The sequence below is a fragment of the Nannobrachium achirus genome (genome assembly GCF_963921795.1).
Source record: "Nannobrachium achirus genome assembly, chromosome: 10".
NCBI classification, from domain to species: Eukaryota; Metazoa; Chordata; class Actinopteri; order Myctophiformes; family Myctophidae; genus Nannobrachium; species Nannobrachium achirus.
Genome location: NC_137819.1, coordinates 2,057,607 through 2,076,722, shown reverse-complemented (window position 1 = coordinate 2,076,722; position 19,116 = coordinate 2,057,607). Strand labels below are relative to the sequence as shown.

At 42.6% G+C, this 19,116-nt stretch overlaps 1 protein-coding gene across 1 annotated transcript in view; it reads left to right on the top strand.

Moving 5' to 3' along the window:
* Positions 1 to 19,116, top strand: part of tinagl1 (tubulointerstitial nephritis antigen-like 1) — a 130,413-nt gene that overhangs the window by 27,427 nt on the left and 83,870 nt on the right. Inside the window, exon 3 of the mRNA XM_080735780.1 lies at positions 16,045 to 16,111. Coding sequence (XP_080591906.1) covers positions 16,045 to 16,111 — 67 coding nt within the window. The remainder of the gene's footprint in view (positions 1 to 16,044; positions 16,112 to 19,116) is intronic.

Below are 19,116 nucleotides of genomic sequence, written 5' to 3'. Positions count from 1 at the left end.
TATACCAGGGACGTGCAGAGAATGTTAGAGAGGCAGGGGCTCCTAAAAGGGCCTTTTGGTGAAAATATTGAAAATAGCAGACCTCCAATATTTTCGGTGCTTGATACCACACTAAACTAAGCATAATCAAGTGAATACTGGAGATGTGGCGTAACGGCATGGATTTCTACAAAGAGAGGGCAATTCTTTCAACGTAAGATGCTGCATTCAAGTTCAGGAGAGTTCTCTTGAATGCTGCCTTCAGGTATGGCATGGAAAGAGGGTATTTGCATTTCTTTCACCACAGTAAAAACTGTGGTCTCCAGACCACATTCATGGTCTGGAGAGGGCACTTTTTACAGGCGGATAAAAGGGCAGGGGCTCAAGCCCCCTTTGATGTCCATGTGTGAACATGCCTGCTTTATACCACTGGTTAGAAGGCAGATTGTTATCAGCCACATACCAACAGGGCTCTGTGGCTTAACCCATTAGCTCACTGACCACACACTGACCACACACTGACCACACACTGACCACAGAATAATCAAACCAAACATGTCTCTTTCCGATCCCTCTCGCTCTCAGGACATTAAAGGAGTAGTTCACCCCCAAAATGACTTTGTTACTATTGATTACTCACACCATTGAGACTTGAGTAACATAATATTTGTTCCCCATTCAGAATCAATGGGGGTAAATTTACTATAATAATTTTTGTCTTAGGAATGCAGCAAACATCCACAAATATTATTGAACTCATGTCTCCATGGGGGGGGGGGGGGGGATAATCAATAGGAAAAAAAAGTCATTTTAAAGTAAAGTAATGACATTCCTGGAGGTGTGGGCATAAATGTGCGTGTTGTTCTTGCGTAGATGTAATGCTTTATTTATTTATTTTTTTACTTAGTGTCTAATACAGGGGTCTTCAACGTTTTCAGGCCAAGGACCCCTTAGTTGAGAGAGAGAGATGAAGCAGGGACCCCCACAACCCATATATAGTTTCATTGTTTGACAGCATAATAATCAGTGTATTTTGGATTCATGTCAATTTGTGTTTTCAGATATTTAAAGGGCCACCTCACCTCTGCTGTCACTAGTACATGCTGAAATACTAAAATATTAAAAAAAAAAAAAAAAAACAGATTGAACACAAAAAATAACTCAGACCATTTCTCCCATAGGTGAAATGGTCCTTTAACCACTTGAACCATCAATAAACTTGACCTTTAATTAGTCTGCTCTTTTTCCCCTCTACACCAACCTCTTTGCCGAAAAAGTTTTGAGCTTGTAGATCTGCTATTTTTGGCTAAAGTTTTCAGAATATGGTTAATATAGAAAAGGAGGGGAAAAACAGCTTTATATCACACAAAGATTTTGAGGACCCCCTGTAGCAACTCTGAGGACCCCCATAGGGGTCCCGGACCCCCTGTTGAAGACCCCTGGTCTAGACTTAGTTAACAGGACCCGAGTTGTGTTTGTGTCTGTTGTACTTGGAAAGTTGTGGGACGTTGTGAGCCTGTAGATCTGCTGTTTTTGGCTAATGTTCCCAGCAGAATAAGGAATGCTTTGGTTCATATTAAAGGATATCAAATTGGAGGATATTAAATTGTTACTTCCACCGTGCCGGGCCGCATTTAATTCATTTCGATTGTGATGTGATGTTTTCGCCTGAAAAAGAGCACAGGGACGTATGATTTAGTCAATATGGGGGGCACTCTCCACTCCGACATGTCGCCACTCCAACATTGACTTCTTATTGTCGGAGTGGCAACACTTCCATAGAGGTTAGGTTTAGGGTTAGTGTCGGAATGGAGACATGTCGTAATCAGTGATGTAAAGTAACTACGTAGATTTACTTAAAGGGATATTTCACTTTCAAAATATCTTTTGGTCATTTTATCGTCTAATCAGGCTTTTATGAACACTGAACAGTTTTTAATTTGCTTGATTCAATATTTAGATATTTGATGTAAATGTTATCAAGAGGCTTGATCCAGAGCCTCTCCACACACACACACCCATTTTAACTTCAAACTCCATATTAACCATGATAGATTCATTAAAAACACCCATTATATTTTTCTGATGACTCATACTACCCTCCTAATACGTGAGCAGGCCGTATTTTTTCCGATAACTTTTTTCATTTATTTGTAATAATTCTTTGGGAAAGTGAAAAAAATGTAATACAAAAATGAATTACTAAAAATAAATGAAAAAAGTTATCAAAAAAATACGGCCTGCTCACGTATTAGGAGGGTAGTTTGAGTCACCAGAAAAAAATAATGTTTTTTTTTAATGAATCTATCATGGTTAAAATGGAGTTTGAAGTTGCAATGGGTGTGTGGGGAGAGGCCCCGGGCCTGGAGGGCCTGGTAACATTTACATCAAATATCTAAATATTGAATGAAACAACTAAATATCTGTTCAGGGTGTTCATAAAAGCCTGATTAGATGATAAAATGACCAAAAGTTTTTTTGAAAGTGGAATATCCCTTTAAGTACTGTACTTAAGTACAGTTTGGAGGCATTTGTACTTTACTTGGGTATTTCCAATGTCCAATACTTTTACTTCTACTCCTCTACATCTTGGATTCACATATTGTACTTTTACTCCACTACATTCATTTGAAAACTTTAGTTACTAGTTACTTTGCAGGTGTAAATCATAATATTATAAAATACACATTAACCCACTTTAGCCCAATTTTATACCTCGGCTATTTGAAAATAGCAGATCTACAAGCTCACAACGCGTCGCGATGCGACGCGTTGTGAGCTTGTAGATCTGCTATTTTCAAACATTTAATACTTTTACTTTTGGTACTTTAGGAGCATGGGGGGGGGGACAGGGGTGGCTTTGCGGGGGCCCCCAGTACGGGCCCCATGCCCTGGGCCCCAAGCCCTAGTGGGCCCCATGCCCTGGGCCCCAAGCCCTAGTGGGCCCCATGCCCTGGGCCCCAAGCCCTAGTGGGCCCCATGCCCTGGGCCCCAAGCCCTAGTGGGCCCCATGCCCTGGGTCTCTGAGCAGGCCACAAAGCAGTAGGTAAGCCGGTCAGGGGCCCTGGGGACCTTAGAGCAGAAGCCAGCTGGTGGATTACTGGAGATCCCAGTCCACTACAGCACCGGCTCCAGTGGCGAAATTAGACCTTATTCCCCATGGGTTTTCGTTGGTTGCTGTCGGAAAGAAACCTCCTATTGTCTTAGCTTAACTATCTGTGTTTTTGTCGTAAATTAGTTCTTACTTGAACATACTACAGCAGGGCTACTCAACTTGATGGCTCAGGGGCCAGTCAGCAAAATACAAAAAGTCCAAGGGCCGTGAGCTAAAAATTACGATCCTATTTCGGACATTTAGGTCAGTGTTTCTCAACCTTTTTTCTGCATGGGCACACTTTTCATGTCCCAAGAATCCATGGGCACGCCAACATAATACGGGGGTGTAAATATCGTCACTGTCGGGAAGAAAACTTGTATCTCCAAGTTTCAAATGTGTACGTTTCTTCGCAAAGTAAAGCCCTGCTTCATCATACAAGGCTGTCGCACAACAGTTGTGAAAACAGCAGATCGTTGAAATCATTTTTAAAATGATAAATACAATACTGGCTTTCAAGCAGTTTCAAGGGTCACACTTGACCCTTCTCAGGGTCACACCAAAGGTCCCCAGGCACAGTGGTTGAGAAACACTGGTTTAGACAATGATTTTGTAACACACTAGTCTAATGAAGCAAGGAAAAACCCAAACCCCATTGAACAAAAATATTGTCATGGTATGATTAATAATACGGTTTCTTCTTTTGGAACAAACAAAATAGCAAAAAGGCCAAAACATATAAACAAGACAAAAAAGATTTCTGCCCACGGGCTGCAGCAAGCATGTGCACACAAAGACATCAAAGGGGGCTTGAGCCCCTGCCCTTTTATCCGTCTGTGAAAAGTGCCCCCTCCAGACCATGAATGCAGTTTTTACTGTGGTGAAATAAATGCAAATGCTCTCTTTCCATGCCATACCTGAAGGCAGCATTCAAGAGAATTGCCTTAATTGTCGAAACTCTCTTGAATGTAGCATCTTATGTTGAAAGAACTGTGTAGAAATCCATGCCGTAACTTACGCCACATCTCCAGTATTGACTTGATTATGCTTAGTTCAGTGTGGTATCAAGCACCGAAAATAGCCGACCTCCAAGCTCACAATGCGTTGCAGCATGACACGTTGTGAGCTTGGAGGTCGGCTATTTTCTATATTTTTATCAAAAGGCCCTTTTAGAAATGTCAGCCCCTGCCTCTCTAACATTCTCTGCACGTCCCTGGGCCGCAGGTTGAATAGCGCTGTAACACAGCGTCACACAAAAGCATCAAAAGTAGCAGATCTGCACAGCTCGAAATGAGGCGCGAAGCGTTTGGGAAAGCACACAGAGTGCACACTATAGCGCATTCACAAATAGTGATTTTTAGTATTCTAATTATTCAACCTCAAAGTATTCGAATAGTCGAATATTCGACAGGACTGGCCAAACTGTCAAATATTAAGTAAGCAAGAGGCGAACATTGTGAAAATAGCAGATCTACATGCTCACAACGCCTCGCAACGCAAGGCGTTGTGAGCATGTAGATCTGTTATTTTCAAAATATTTATCTGCTGAACCGAGTCACATCAAATGTAACACTTACAATTCCAAGTGCTTGTCAGGGTGGGGGTCCCCAGTTCAAATATGTTTATTTTGGGGGTCACGGCCAAAAAGGGTTTGAGAACCCCTGGTATAGAGCATTAACAAATTCATCCACCATGGGGAATTGACAACTCATTCTTATGACTTCCTATCTCGCCAAGCTTTATAAACCATATATTTTCTAAAGAGAAAACAATAATAAAAAATAAATAAACAAGCGAATATTCGACTTCGGAGAACAACGTCGAATAGTGACTTTGATATTCGAATATTCGAATATTTGGTGAATTTCCTAGTGCACACACTGACAAAACCACACCACCAACAGAAACACTTCCAGCAGCAGCAGCAGCACACAAACAAACCGTAAAGCAGGTTACAGGTGTGGTGTGGTGTGGTGTGGTGTGGTGTGGTGTGGTGTGGTGTGGTGTGGTGTGGGGAGTGGGGGAGGCCAGGGACGGATTAACCCCCGCAAGGGCCCCTGACCGATATTTTTTTAGGGCCCCACCAACTCCCCACCATAACCCCGCCTCCCTCCCGACGCGCACTACCCAGCTCGGAATTTAAGCCATGATGATCATCTGTGGGCCAAGAAAGCACCTGTAGACAACAGAGGAGGGGCCCACACATTTGATATTTGATTAACGTATACATTTAATTTGAGTAAATTGTCAATGGCCAGTTGGAAAAAAATAGCAGATATACAAGCTCACAGCGCAGCACTGAATTCTGAATATTTCAAATCCTTCTAAGGTTTTCTATGTCAGTGGTGCTCAAACTTTTTCATGTGAAGGACCCCCAAGGGCCCCTGACAGCCAAGGGCCCCTGGCAACGGCCCCACCGACCCGATGGTTAATCCAGCCCTGGGGGAGGCGTCAGGCCAGCGCGTGTTGGTACAAACAGGGTTTGAGTGTCTCGGAGAGGCAGACAAAGAGGGAGAGAGAGAGAGAGAGAGAGAGAGAGAGAGAGAGAGAGAGAGAGAGAGAGAGAGCTAGGCACGGACAATACGTCGAATAGAAAGCTTGTGTATTATGTTGCCTTGGGGCGTTTCGTGCACGTGTGTGTGTTTGTGTGTGTGCGGAGACGTGCAGAGAAGAATGTTAGAGAGGCAGGGGCTGAAGTGTCTAAAAGGGCCTTTTGGTGGGAATATCGAAAATAGCAGACCTCCAAGCTCACAACGTTGTGAGCTTGGAGGTGGGCTATTTTGGGTGCTTGATACCACACTGAACTAAGCATACATCAAGTCAACACTGGAGATGTGGTGTAACGGCATGGGTTTCTCTACACAGAGAGGGCAATTCTTTCAACATAAGATGCTGCATTCAAGTTCAGGAGAGTTTGGACAAGGCAATTCTCTTGAATGAGGCCGTCAGGTATGGCATGGAAAGGGGGTGTTTGCGTTTCGTTCACCATGGCGTCAGTTCAGAAAAAGCTAAGGTATGGCAATATGACTGGTGTCTTGCACGCGCGCCTTTGCGCGAAGGCGCGCGTGCAAGACACCAGTCATGTTGCCATACGTTAGCAACAGGCATGATACATTTATTTTCAGAAGTTTTCCCCACGTTTCTATGGGCTGGATTTCTTGGGCTGGATATGGCAGCCTGGAACGGTTGTTCAAGTGCAGCTAAACTTGGCATGTTAGTAAACATGCCACAATTTACAATAATGCATTGCACCTCTGCAGCTGACCTGCAGAACCTGGATATATACCATTCTGTCAAGATGGGGAGAAGTGTGGAGAATATAATTATAATACCTTGTTAAAGTGACCAATTTGTATTTTACGCTTTTTGTGGTCATCTTTTTATAGAAACACATATATGAAGCTTAACCTTTTTCTATTAAATATTTCCGAAACATTATTTTTATTTTAGCGTCAGTTTTTTCAAGAAAAAGTTGAGTATAGCTCCTTTAAGAATCAAAATGGAACCCTTTGTGGTTTTGTGACTCTGAGAGTGAGCGAATAGAACCAAAATGGATCTGTTTAATTAGGATTTGTCAGGATTTTACATTGTAGATCGGGGTCCCGGAGATAAAAGATCGTATCGAATGTGGGTTTGTGGCCAAATGCATATGGTTGCTGTCGGAAAGAAACCTCCTATTGTCTTAGCTTAACTATCTGTGTTTTTGTCGTAAATTAGTTCTTACTTGAACATACTACAGCAGGGCTACTCAACTTGATGGCTCAGGGGCCAGTCAGCAAAATACAAAAAGTCCAAGGGCTGTGAGCTAAAAATTACGATCCTATTTCGGACATTTAGGTCAGTGTTTCTCAACCTTTTTTCTGCATGGGCACACTTTTCATGTCCCAAGAATCCATGGGCACGCCAACATAATACGGGGGTGTAAATATCGTCACTGTCGGGAAGAAACCTTGTATCTCCAAGTTTCAAATTTGTACGTTTCTTCGCAAAGTAAAGCCCTGCTTCATCATACAAGGCTGTCGCACAACAGTTGTGAAAACAGCAGATCGTTGAAATCATTTTTAAAATGATAAATACAATACTGGCTTTCAAGCAGTTTCAAGGGGCACACTTGACCCTTCTCAGGGTCACACCAAAGGTCCCCAGGCACAGTGGTTGAGAAACACTGGTTTAGACAATGATTTTGTAACACACTAGTCTAATGAAGCAAGGAAAAACCCAAACCCCATTGAACAAAAATATTGTCATGGTATGATTAATAATACGGTTTCTTCTTTTGGAACAAACTAAATAGCAAAAAGGCCAAAACATATAAACAAGACAAAAAAGATTTCTGCCCACGGGCTGCAGCAAGCATGTGCACACAAAGACATCAAAGTGGGCTTGAGCCCCTGCCCTTTTATCCGTCTGTGAAAAGTGCCCCCTCCAGACCATGAATGCAGTTTTTACTGTGGTGAAAGAAATTTAAATGCTCTCTTTCCATGCCATACCTGAAGGCAGCATTCAAGAGAATTGCCTTAATTGTCGAAACTTTCTTGAATGTAGCATCTTATGTTGAAAGAACTGTGTAGAAATCCATGCCGTAACTTACGCCACATCTCCAGTATTGACTTGATTATGCTTAGTTCAGTGTGGTATCAAGCACCGAAAATAGCCGACCTCCAAGCTCACAATGCGTTGCAGCATGACACGTTGTGAGCTTGGAGGTCGGCTATTTTCTATATTTTTATCAAAAGGCCCTTTTAGAAATGTCAGCCCCTGCCTCTCTAACATTCTCTGCACGTCCCTGGGCCGCAGGTAGCGCTATAACACAGCGTCACACAAAAGCATCAAAAGTAGCAGATCTGCACAGCTCGAAATGAGGCGCGAAGCGTTTGGGAAAGCACACAGAGTGCACACTATAGCGCATTCACAAATAGTGATTTTTAGTATTCTAATTATTCGACCTCAAAGTATTCGAATAGTCGAATATTCGACAGGACTGGCCAAACTGTCAAATATTAAGTAAGCAAGAGGCGAACATTGTGAAAATAGCAGATCTACATGCTCACAACGCCTCGCAACGCAAGGCGTTGTGAGCATGTAGATCTGTTATTTTCAAAATATTTATCTGCTGAACCGAGTCACATCAAATGTAACACTTACAATTCCAAGTGCTTGTCAGGGTGGGGGTCCCCAGTTCAAATATGTTTATTTTGGGGGTCACGGCCAAAAAGGGTTTGAGAACCCCTGGTATAGAGCATTAACAAATTCATCCACCATGGGGAATTGACAACTCATTCTTATGACTTCCTATCTCGCCAAGCTTTATAAACCATATATTTTCTAAAGAGAAAACAATAATAAAAAATAAATAAACAAGCGAATATTCGACTTCGGAGAACAACGTCGAATAGTGACTTTGATATTCGAATATTCGAATATTTGGTGAATTTCCTAGTGCACACACTGACAAAACCACACCACCAACAGAAACACTTCCAGCAGCAGCAGCAGCAGCACACAAACAAACCGTAAAGCAGGTTACAGGTGTGGTGTGGTGTGGTGTGGTGTGGTGTGGTGTGGTGTGGGGAGTGGGGGAGGCCAGGGACGGATTAACCCCCGCAAGGGCCCCTGACCGATATTTTTTTAGGGCCCCACCAACTCCCCACCATAACCCCGCCTCCCTCCCGACGCGCACTACCTAGCTCGGAATTTAAGCCATGATGATCATCTGTGGGCCAAGAAAGCACCTGTAGACAACAGAGGAGGGGCCCACACATTTGATATTTGATTAACGTATACATTTAATTTGAGTAAATTGTCAATGGCCAGTTGGAAAAAAATAGCAGATATACAAGCTCACAGCGCAGCACTGAATTCCGAATATTTCAAATCCTTCTAAGGTTTTCTATGTCAGTGGTGCTCAAACTTTTTCATGTGAAGGACCCCCAAGGGCCCCTGACAGCCAAGGGCCCCTGGCAACGGCCCCACCGACCCGATGGTTAATCCAGCCCTGGGGGAGGCGTCAGGCCAGCGCGTGTTGGTACAAACAGGGTTTGAGTGTCTCGGAGAGGCAGACAAAGAGGGAGAGAGAGAGAGAGAGAGAGAGAGAGACTTTTTTTTGACTTTTAACAAAACTTTTATTACAAAAAACATTTTACAATCCAGTCTTTTTTTTTCACAGATACATGTCCATTCACTTACTTAAAAAATATGTTAAATATTAAATTGTCTTCTACCACAGAACATAAGGCATCCTTATAACACCACTTTTCAATGAATTCATCAATGTTGTTCATTCCTTTAAAACAGAGAAAATCAATGCGAATTCGGGCTTTCACCAGAGACACAAGAATAGGCAGCGCATCTTGCCCTGCCTTATCCTCTACTCTATTTTTCCTGCTACTGTAAATGGCCATTTTGGCTTCTCCTATAACCAGATTCAGTAGTTGCCATTTTACACTGTCAGTTTTTCTGTAGCCTGCCCCCATTATAAAAGCAGTCTTAGACCACTTTTCACCAAACCACATAAACACATTTTCCAGCATAATAAAAAGATCACAAAGTCTTTTACAGTCGTAAAAACAATGAAAAACTGTCTCTTTATCTTTGCAAAAGGGACATTCACTTGAAACCGTAGTATTGATCTTAGCGATATACTCATTCACAGCAATGGCACCGTGTAGGATCCTCCACTGTAAATCCCCAGTTCTTTTTCTGATAGGTGGTTTATATAAAACCCTCCAAACTGGTTTCACCTCACTGTCTACTTCCAGCTTTTGTCTCCATACAGTATCAACCCTTCCAATCAGTTTGGTTTTATTCAATGCTTTGACACAACATTTGTACAACATTTTTCCTTTAGCTGTGAATAAGTCTATCACTTTACATTCTTCAAGATTGAAAGGAGACCCTGAACCCCCCTCCAGATCTGGCTCAAAACCCAGTTCTGGAAAAGGATCACCCTCGTCAGGAGCCTCTACCCCCACACTGTACTCTTGCAACATTTCCACCTCTTCCTTAGTCAGTCTTTTCAACCATAAATTCAACATTTTTTTAGACTGTCGTAAAGACCTCAACCCCAGAAATGAGGCAAAAGCCTGTGCGTTGCTCAAATCAGGACCAGCTATTTCTACAATGTTCCTCAATCTGACAGCTCCAGAGGTACAAAGCATCTTGTTTAAACCTGGTGTAGAATTGTCCTGTATATCTAATTTGGCTCCATTAATGAGGGGCTCTTCAAGTAACCAGTGTAAGGAACACGTGGGTTCTAAGGACCTCCATTTAAAACAGTTCCATGATTTAAAAACTGCTTGATAAAAAGGAGGTAACCCATGCATGTTTAATCCAGTACAATCCGTTAAAAAAAGAGAGGAGTCTAAACCTAGACCAGCTGTCCTTTGCAAAATGATATTAGCAGCTTCTCGCCACACAACGTCTGTTGGGCCTGTAAGAAAACGCTGTGCAAACTGTATTCTAAAGGCTGCTATTCTACTCTCTATGTGAATCAGACCTTGTCCTCCCTCCTCTTTTGGTAGAAACAAGACACTTTGTGGTACCCAGTGTAATTTGTCCCAGAAAAAATCCACTAAAATTGATTGCACCTTTTTTACCAAACCTCTAGGTGGCTCCATACAGGCCAACCTGTGCCATAGAGCAGAAGCCACTAAGTTGTTAATAATAAGTACTCTACCTCTGTAGGACATTTGTGGTTTTAGCCATTTCCATTTATTAAGCCTTCCTTCTACCTTCTCTAGAACACCTTCCCAGTTCTTTTGAATGATGGTGTCATTTCCAACATACACTCCAAGATATTTTAATCCATCTTTTTTCCATCTCAACCCCCCTGGTAAACTAGGCAGCCCTTCTTTCCAACTCCCAACTGCCAGTGCTTCACTTTTTTCCCAGTTGACTTTAGCAGATGATAATAATCCAAACTCTTTTACAATCTCATCTAGTCTCTTTATCTCTTCTTTACTTTTAATCATAATGATTAGATCATCTGCATATGCAGATACAATATATTTTTTCTTACAATCTTTTAAAATCAGACCTTCAATGCTACTCCTGATTTTGCATAACATTGGTTCAATAGAAAAAGAGTACAGCATTCCACTAAGACTGCAGCCCTGACGTACCCCTCTACCCACTTTGAAAGGGGCACTTAGGCCTCCATTAATTTTGAGTACACTCTCAATGTCTTGATACAACACCTTGATCATGGCTATTAGACCTGGACTGAGGCCAAACCTCTGGAGAGTCCTCCAGAGGTAAGGTAGCTCAATCTTATCGAACGCCTTTTCTTGATCCAGCGAAATTAGACCAATATTGATGCCCAATGAACTAGAGATGTCCAAAATATCTCGAATTAAGGACACATTGTCCAGGATGGACCTACCAGGCACGCAATAAGTCTGGTCTTGATGTATAACAAGGTCCATCACTTCTCTCAGTCTGTTGGCCAACGCTTTTGACAAAATCTTGTAGTCCGTACAGAGAAGCGATACAGGCCGCCAATTTTTGATCTCTTGGAGATCTCCTTTCTTTGGCAACAGAGTTATTACTGCTCTCCTGCAGCTTAAAGGTAGCAACATGTCTTTAAAGCTTTCGTTGAAAACATTCAAAAGCTCCTCACCCAGCTCGCTCCAGAATTCTTTGTAGAACTCCACTGGGAGGCCGTCGATCCCAGGGGACTTTCCCCCCTCCATGCTCTGTAGGGCTGTTAGAAGTTCTTTTGACCCCAGCGGTACTCCATGCTCATCGCTGACATCTTCTGGAACTTTAGGCAAATTGTCACAGAATTGATCAAACAGTTCATCATTGTCCTCATATTCACTGCAATAAAGCTCAGAGTAAAAGTCCACTGCTCTTCTCCGAATGTCTTTTGAGTCTCTGAGCTCCTCTCCTTCTTCAGACCGCAAAGCATGAATTAATCTGCTCTGCCCGTTCTTCTTCTCAAGGCCAAAAAAGAATTGTGATGGTGCGTCCATTAGCGTTGCACTTTGGAACCGTGATCTGACCAGTGCTCCCTGAGCTTTGGTGCCTAGTAGGTCTCTAAGAGCAGAATTTTTAGCCTTGAGGTCCTCAATATGACCTCGATTTCCAGTGGAATCTACAAGAGACTGCAGTTCCACTATTTCAATCCCTAGATCTTCTATAGATCTGGTGATGTCTCGTGTGACATTGAGAGTGTACTCTTGACAGAGCTGCCTTATCTCCACTTTCCCACAATCCCACCACTGTCTCAGAGAAATATAGTCTTCTTTTCTGTCCTTGAAAATTCCCCAAAAGAAACGAAAAACATCTTTAAAATGTTCATCATTTAGTAAAGCGGTGTTAAAATGCCAATATGCACTCCTTGGTTTTAAGTTACTGATTAAAACGACACACTCAACCATACAGTGATCAGTAAAACCAACAGGAAATATTCTGCACCTTTTAAAGGTGTTAAAATGATGCTCAAAACAATAAAACCGGTCCAACCTAGCAAGAGAAATTAGATTATCCCTACTATGAGCCCAAGTGTATTGTCTTATGTCACCATTAAAACTTCTCCACACATCATTTAGATCATATGTTTCTATCAATTTCTTCAGTGCACTTTGTGATGCTCTATGGGGTTCCAAATGATTCCTGTCATAACAATCATTTTCTGTTGAGTTAAAATCTCCACCCAAAAATAAAAGATCCTCAACATCAACTTGACTTAATCTAGTGCTTAATGTTTGCAAAAATAATACTCTTTCAGGACCCGTATTAGGAGCGTACACATTAATGAACATCAGATTAAAAAAATCAAAAACTGCTCTCACCACCAACAGCCTACCCTCCACAACTTGTTCTATTTCAATAGAAATTGGAGTGAAATTTTTCGAAAAGAGAATGCCCACCCCCCCACTGGTTGTGCTCTTGTGACTGAGCACCACTTCCCCCTCCCACTCTCTTTTCCAATCACACTCATTTAAGCAGTCACTGTGGGTCTCCTGTACAAACATCACCTCAGTTTTCCTAATTTTCATTAATTCATACAAGAGAGACCTTTTTGCTAAATCTCTTGCCCCATTTAGATTCAATGTACTGATATTAAAATGACTCATAGCAAGAAATAATAAAAGCAAACAAAAACATAACACTAATCTATTGTACACAGGGTGTAAAAACTTATTCATCATCATCACATCCATCATTTAGCTCTGATCTGACTCTTGAAACAAGTTTCTTTAACCTGGCGACTTCAGGCTTAGTAAAACCTCCTTCCTCTTTGTTACCCAAGTGACGTCGTACAGACTCAGAAAAACACTCTCTATCAGAGAAATAGTCCTCCACTTTCACTCCCCTCAAATTTTTAGTTTTCTGTAAGAACAACTGTATTTTTCCAACAGTGTAATCTGCCTTCATCTCTTGACTAGCAGTCATGGAATCAGAGTAATCACTCTCGCTGTCTGCAGCATACACACTTGAATCAGACTCCGCTACCTGTTTAGCTGCCTCAGTTGTGGATTTGCTAGCTATTCCTTTTTTTGCCCTTGAGCTTCCCTTGTTACCTTTGCCTTTCCTTTTTAATGGCATTTTAAAGACAACATTTTCATTATCCATTCCAACTTCTTCCCCTCCCATCATTACATTTTCTGCAGGGCTGATTACATTCTGCTTTACAGTAAGCACAGAAGGCGAGCCAAACACCATCCCTGTGCCAAAAAGCGGACCTTTATTTTCCTCCTGTCCTTTCTCACTCACTTGACTGTCCTGCTGCATGTCACTTTTCGCCCCCTTTCCTGTCTCACTCTCCTGAACATCACTTGTCTCCTCCTGTCTTGTTTCACTCACAAGGCTGTTTCCCTGTATGTCACTTGTCCCCCTCTGTTCTGTCTCGCTCACCTGGCTGTCTTGTTGCATGTCCCCTGTCCCCCCCTGTCCTGTCTCAGTCTCACCCTCTTGACTGTCTTGCTGTACATCTCCTGTCTCCCCCTGCTTTTCCCCACTTTCAATATTTTCCTCTGTTGCATTAATCTTTTCTGGACAACCCCTGGCTAGGTGTCCACTGGATTTGCAAAAAAAAACATTTCATCTGTTCAGATGTTGCAAAAATCACATAGTCAAAGTCATCAATTCTCAGCTTGAAAGCCAAGTTCAAATCCCCACTCTTGTGCAGAATCATATTTAACTGCCTTCTGTGTGACACGACATGCTTTAATTCAGGAGATTTACAGCCTGAATGGACTTTTTTAATTTGGCCAATAATCTTACCATGTCGGGATAATTCCCGTGTCAACACTTCATCTCTAATGAATGGAGGGACATTAGAAATGATCACCTTCTTTGCTGTAGTAGCAAGAGGCGCAACAGGAACAAACGTGTCCTTTATAACAATGCCGTTCTCCACCAGCGTGTTTGCTTTGTCAACACTGTCAACAAAAATCACAACAGCATTATTCATCCGTGCCGCGGATTTAACGCTGCTATTACCGACCACCTTCCCGATCGCCAAACTACACTCCTCTACTGAGAACTGAAACTTTGATGCGATCTTCACACCGTGCTTTCTTGTCAAATTAACAAACTCCATAATCGCGTCGCGTGTACCGTTTATGCGCACCGACCAGCGTGCGCTGGTCGGCTGCAGCACACACACTTAACACACACAAACACCACCTCCTCCCAAAGCCTGGCGATTTACACCTTTAACAATAAAAACTGTAAACTCACTATTCACATGCAGTATGTCGATAAAGAGATAGATAGAAAAAAGATAGAAAAACACTCGCAAAACCCTCTCAAACAAACGCTCAACACGCAGCCTCCTTCCACTCAGAGAGAGAGAGAGAGAGAGAGAGAGAGAGAGAGAGAGAGAGAGAGAGAGAGAGAGAGAGAGAGAGAGCTAGGCACGGACAATACGTCGAATAGAAAGCTTGTGTATTATGTTGCCTTGGGGCGTTTCGTGCACGTGTGTGTGTTTGTGTGTGTGCGGAGACGTGCAGAGAAGAATGTTAGAGCGGCAGGGGCTGAAGTGTCTAAAAGGGCCTTTTGGTGGGAATATCGAAAATAGCAGACCTCCAAGCTCACAACGTTGTGAGCTTGGAGGTGGGCTATTTTGGGTGCTTGATACCACACTGAACTAAGCATACATCAAGTCAACACTGGAGATGTGGTGTAACGGCATGGGTTTCTCTACACAGAGAGGGCAATTCTTTCAACATAAGATGCTGCATTCAAGTTCAGGAGAGTTTGGACAAGGCAATTCTCTTGAATGAGGCCGTCAGGTATGGCATGGAAAGGGGGTGTTTGCGTTTCGTTCACCATGGCGTCAGTTCAGAAAAAGCTAAGGTATGGCAATATGACTGGTGTCTTGCACGCGCGCCTTTGCGCGAAGGCGCGCGTGCAAGACACCAGTCATGTTGCCATACCTTAGCAACAGGCATGATATATTTATTTTCAGAAGTTTTCCCCACGTTTCTATGGGCTGGATTTCTTGGGCTGGATATGGCAGCCTGGAACGGTTGTTCAAGTGCAGCTAAACTTGGCATGTTAGTAAACATGCCACAATTTACAATAATGCATTGCACCTCTGCAGCTGACCTGCAGAACCTGGATATATACCATTCTGTCAAGATGGGGAGAAGTGTGGAGAATATAATTATAATACCTTGTTAAAGTGACCAATTTGTAAACTTTTGCACTTTATTTTACTGTAATTTAACAACATAATAACCAGCACAGATAGACAAAGAGACATTCATGGATTTATATTTAAAAGTAACTTTTATTTTCTCCCCTGGGCCCAGGGTATGGCAGCTGCATACCCCTGCCAAACCCAATTGACACCCCTGCTATGGTTAAAAAAAATGCACTGATGGACTGGAGAGGGCACTTTTTACAGATGGGCAGGGGCTCAAGCCTCCCTGGATGTCTATGCGTGCACGTGCCTGTGTGCACAGAAAGAGAGCACATAATTGGTTATTAACTTGACCTTGGTCTTGTCTCTCCTTCAGGTAGCTGTGAGAGGAACGGACAGCAGTTCGTCTCAGGACAGACGTACAAAGACAACTGCAACCTCTGGTATGTGATGTCACCCCCGACTGTCTCCACTTGCTGCTATCATGTCTGCATCGGACGCTGTCGCCATGCTCTCTCTCTCTCTCTCTCTCTCTTTCTCTCTCTCTGTCTCTCTCTCTCTCTCTCTCTCTCTCTCTCTCTCTCTCTCTCTCTCTCTCTCTCTCTCTCTCTCTCTCTCTCTGTCTGTCTGTCTGTCTCTCTCTCTCCTTGTCCTTTTCTGTCTTTTCATTTGACATATGTCTTATGTGTATTCTTTGGACTGCTGGCGATAGCCTTTGTGATTGGCAGTGGTGTACAAAGGACTCAAATGTTTTACTCAAGTAAAAGTATCAATACCACAACGCAGAAATACTCTGCAGAAGTCCGGAATTCAAAATGTACTTGAGTAAAAGTGCAAAAGTATTGGCACCAAAATGTACTTAAAGTGCCAAAGGTAAAAGTTCTCATTAGGCAGAATGTCCAAGTTTTCAAATGAATAGATCAATCATTTGAAAAAAGCAGATCTACAAGCTCACAATGTGTCACACCGCGAAGCATTGTGAGCTTCTAGATCGGCTATTTTCAAATGGACAAAATGTATAGGGCTGAAGAGATTAATGTATGTTTTACAATAATATTCTAAATCTACAAAGTAACTAGTAACTAAAGTTGTCCAATATTGTAGTGAAGTAAAAGTGCAATATCTGCCTCTGAGATGTAGTGGAGTAGAAGTTAAAGTATAGGGAAATTGGAAAAGAATTTAGTACAAGTAAAGTACAAGTACCTCAAAATTGTACTTAAGTACAGTTCTTGAGTAAATGTACTTAGTTACTTTACACCACTGGTGATTGGCCATTGGCTCATTTAGGCACAGGGCAGGGCATGCACGGTTACGGTTGCACCCACACCTCGTAATTCTAATTAGACCTGGCATGCACGCGTGCACGCACACACGCAACGTGTGCACCTGCCACTATAACAGCATTCCACTTTGTCTTGTAAACCCACCCCAGTGGTGGAAAAAGTACTCGTGTTTTTTACTTGAGTAAAAGTATCAATACTGCAATGTAGAAATACTCTGTTAGGGTGCCCTCACATCAAAATACCTAGAGTGGAATCCGCCAATGCATTTAAATGAGAATAGAGCGTTTTTCTTTTTTTTTGCAGAAATCTTCTACTGGCAAAAAACGCTCCTTTCTCATTGAAACGTATTGGCGGATTCCACTCTAGGTATTTTGGTCTGAGGGCACCCTTACAAGTAAAAGTCCAGAATTCAGAATGTACTTGAGTAAAAGTATGGAAATATTGGCATCAAAATGTACTTGAAGTACCAAAAGTAAAAGTACAACATGTTTGAAATTAGCAGATCTACAAGCTCCTAGATACTTTGTTGTTGTCGTCACAACGGGTACCCCCTGCCCCCCCCCCCAGCATCAGCGGGGGAGGTTGTGGTGGGTCCCGTGAAAAACATATCCGGAGTTCCACTGACTTTTACTCCATTGAGCATCATTTTATTCTGGGCCCACATCGTCAAAGAAAAGAAAATTATAATGCAAAAAAGAGAGAGAGAGAGAGAGAGAAAAAAAAATGTTTCTTTGTGATGCAGATCAATAGGAAGCTACAGTGTGCTACTTTAGTTCCATTGATCCACGCTGGAACACGATCGATTGATCAAGCGAGCACTTTACGAGATTTTCAAGCGCGGGCCCTGATCCAGAAGGATCTGCTTGTACTTGTACAGTATATCGTTGGCCTTTTTTTAAAAAGTCAAAAATAATAAGTCAAGTCGCGAATAAGTAAAAAATTGTGGAAATAGTACAGTAGATCTACAAGCTTTTTCCACTATCCACTGCTATTTCCACTATCAATGTTTTAAATATAAAGTTGTCAAATATATCAGTCATTTCTTTGTATATTTAGGTTATGTGTCATATCTGCCATGTGCAACTTCAAAGCCTAAAAGCCAAACAGAAATGTAATTGTCAACGACAAAAACACAATTAAATCGTTAATCACAATTATTTGAGTGACAATTGAACGTCATGTAAGATGTCATAATCGCGACAGCCCTAACAATGCGTGGTGTGTGTGTGTGTGTGTGTGTGTGTGTGTGTGTGTGTGTGTGTGTGTGTGTGTGTGTATGTGTGTGTCTGTGTGTGTGTGTGTGTGTGTGTGTGTGTGTGTGTGTGTGTGTGTGTGTGTGTGTGGGTGGTGTTACAGTATACTGTACAGTATGATATGGTACAGTAGCTCTGTGACGGCAGGCACATTCCTCAGACCTCCTTCTGACTCCTCTCCTCCTCCCCCATCTATACCGTCTGTTTATCCTTTACAGCTACGTGTCTCACACACACACACACACACACACACACACACACACACACACACACACACACACGCACACGCGCGCACGCACACACCCCCACCAGGGGAAGAAGGGGGAGGTTGGGAAAATGAAGTACCAGCCATGGTCTTTTTGCCAGACTACAGTGTTTGTGCAGGTCTTAAGAGGCCGTGATCACAGTGGATTAACTCCATCCCCCTCAAGCCCTGAGAATATTACCCTCATAACCATGAATAACTGTGCTGTGGACGGAGTGGGGAGTGGGGAGTGTGGGTGAACGTTCAGAGAGGGTGGCTGGATTATTGTTTGATGATGAGAGAGAGAGGGGGCGGCAGCGCAAATATGGCTGAAAGGATCGACCCCAGTTATTGTGTTAATTAATAACGTATAAATGAAGCGTCAGCGCTAGTTAATGCAGGACTTGGGAGTCAAGTCGCCGCCCAGCTGTAGTCGGATGTCAGTCAGCTCTGTTTTCATTCCTCATATCTGCTGGTCATTACGTCACACTGTCATGCTCCAATCAAAGCGCTCACTCAGTAAGAAGGCTACTTTAAATACGGCTCGCTTTCTCTACCTATGCTTAGTTCTGAAGCTTTAGAACAATTTGCTGCTAGCTGCTGCCCTCCTCCACCCCAGCCTCCACCTTGCACGATCTGGCTAAGCTCAATACTCGTGCTTGTCTGAT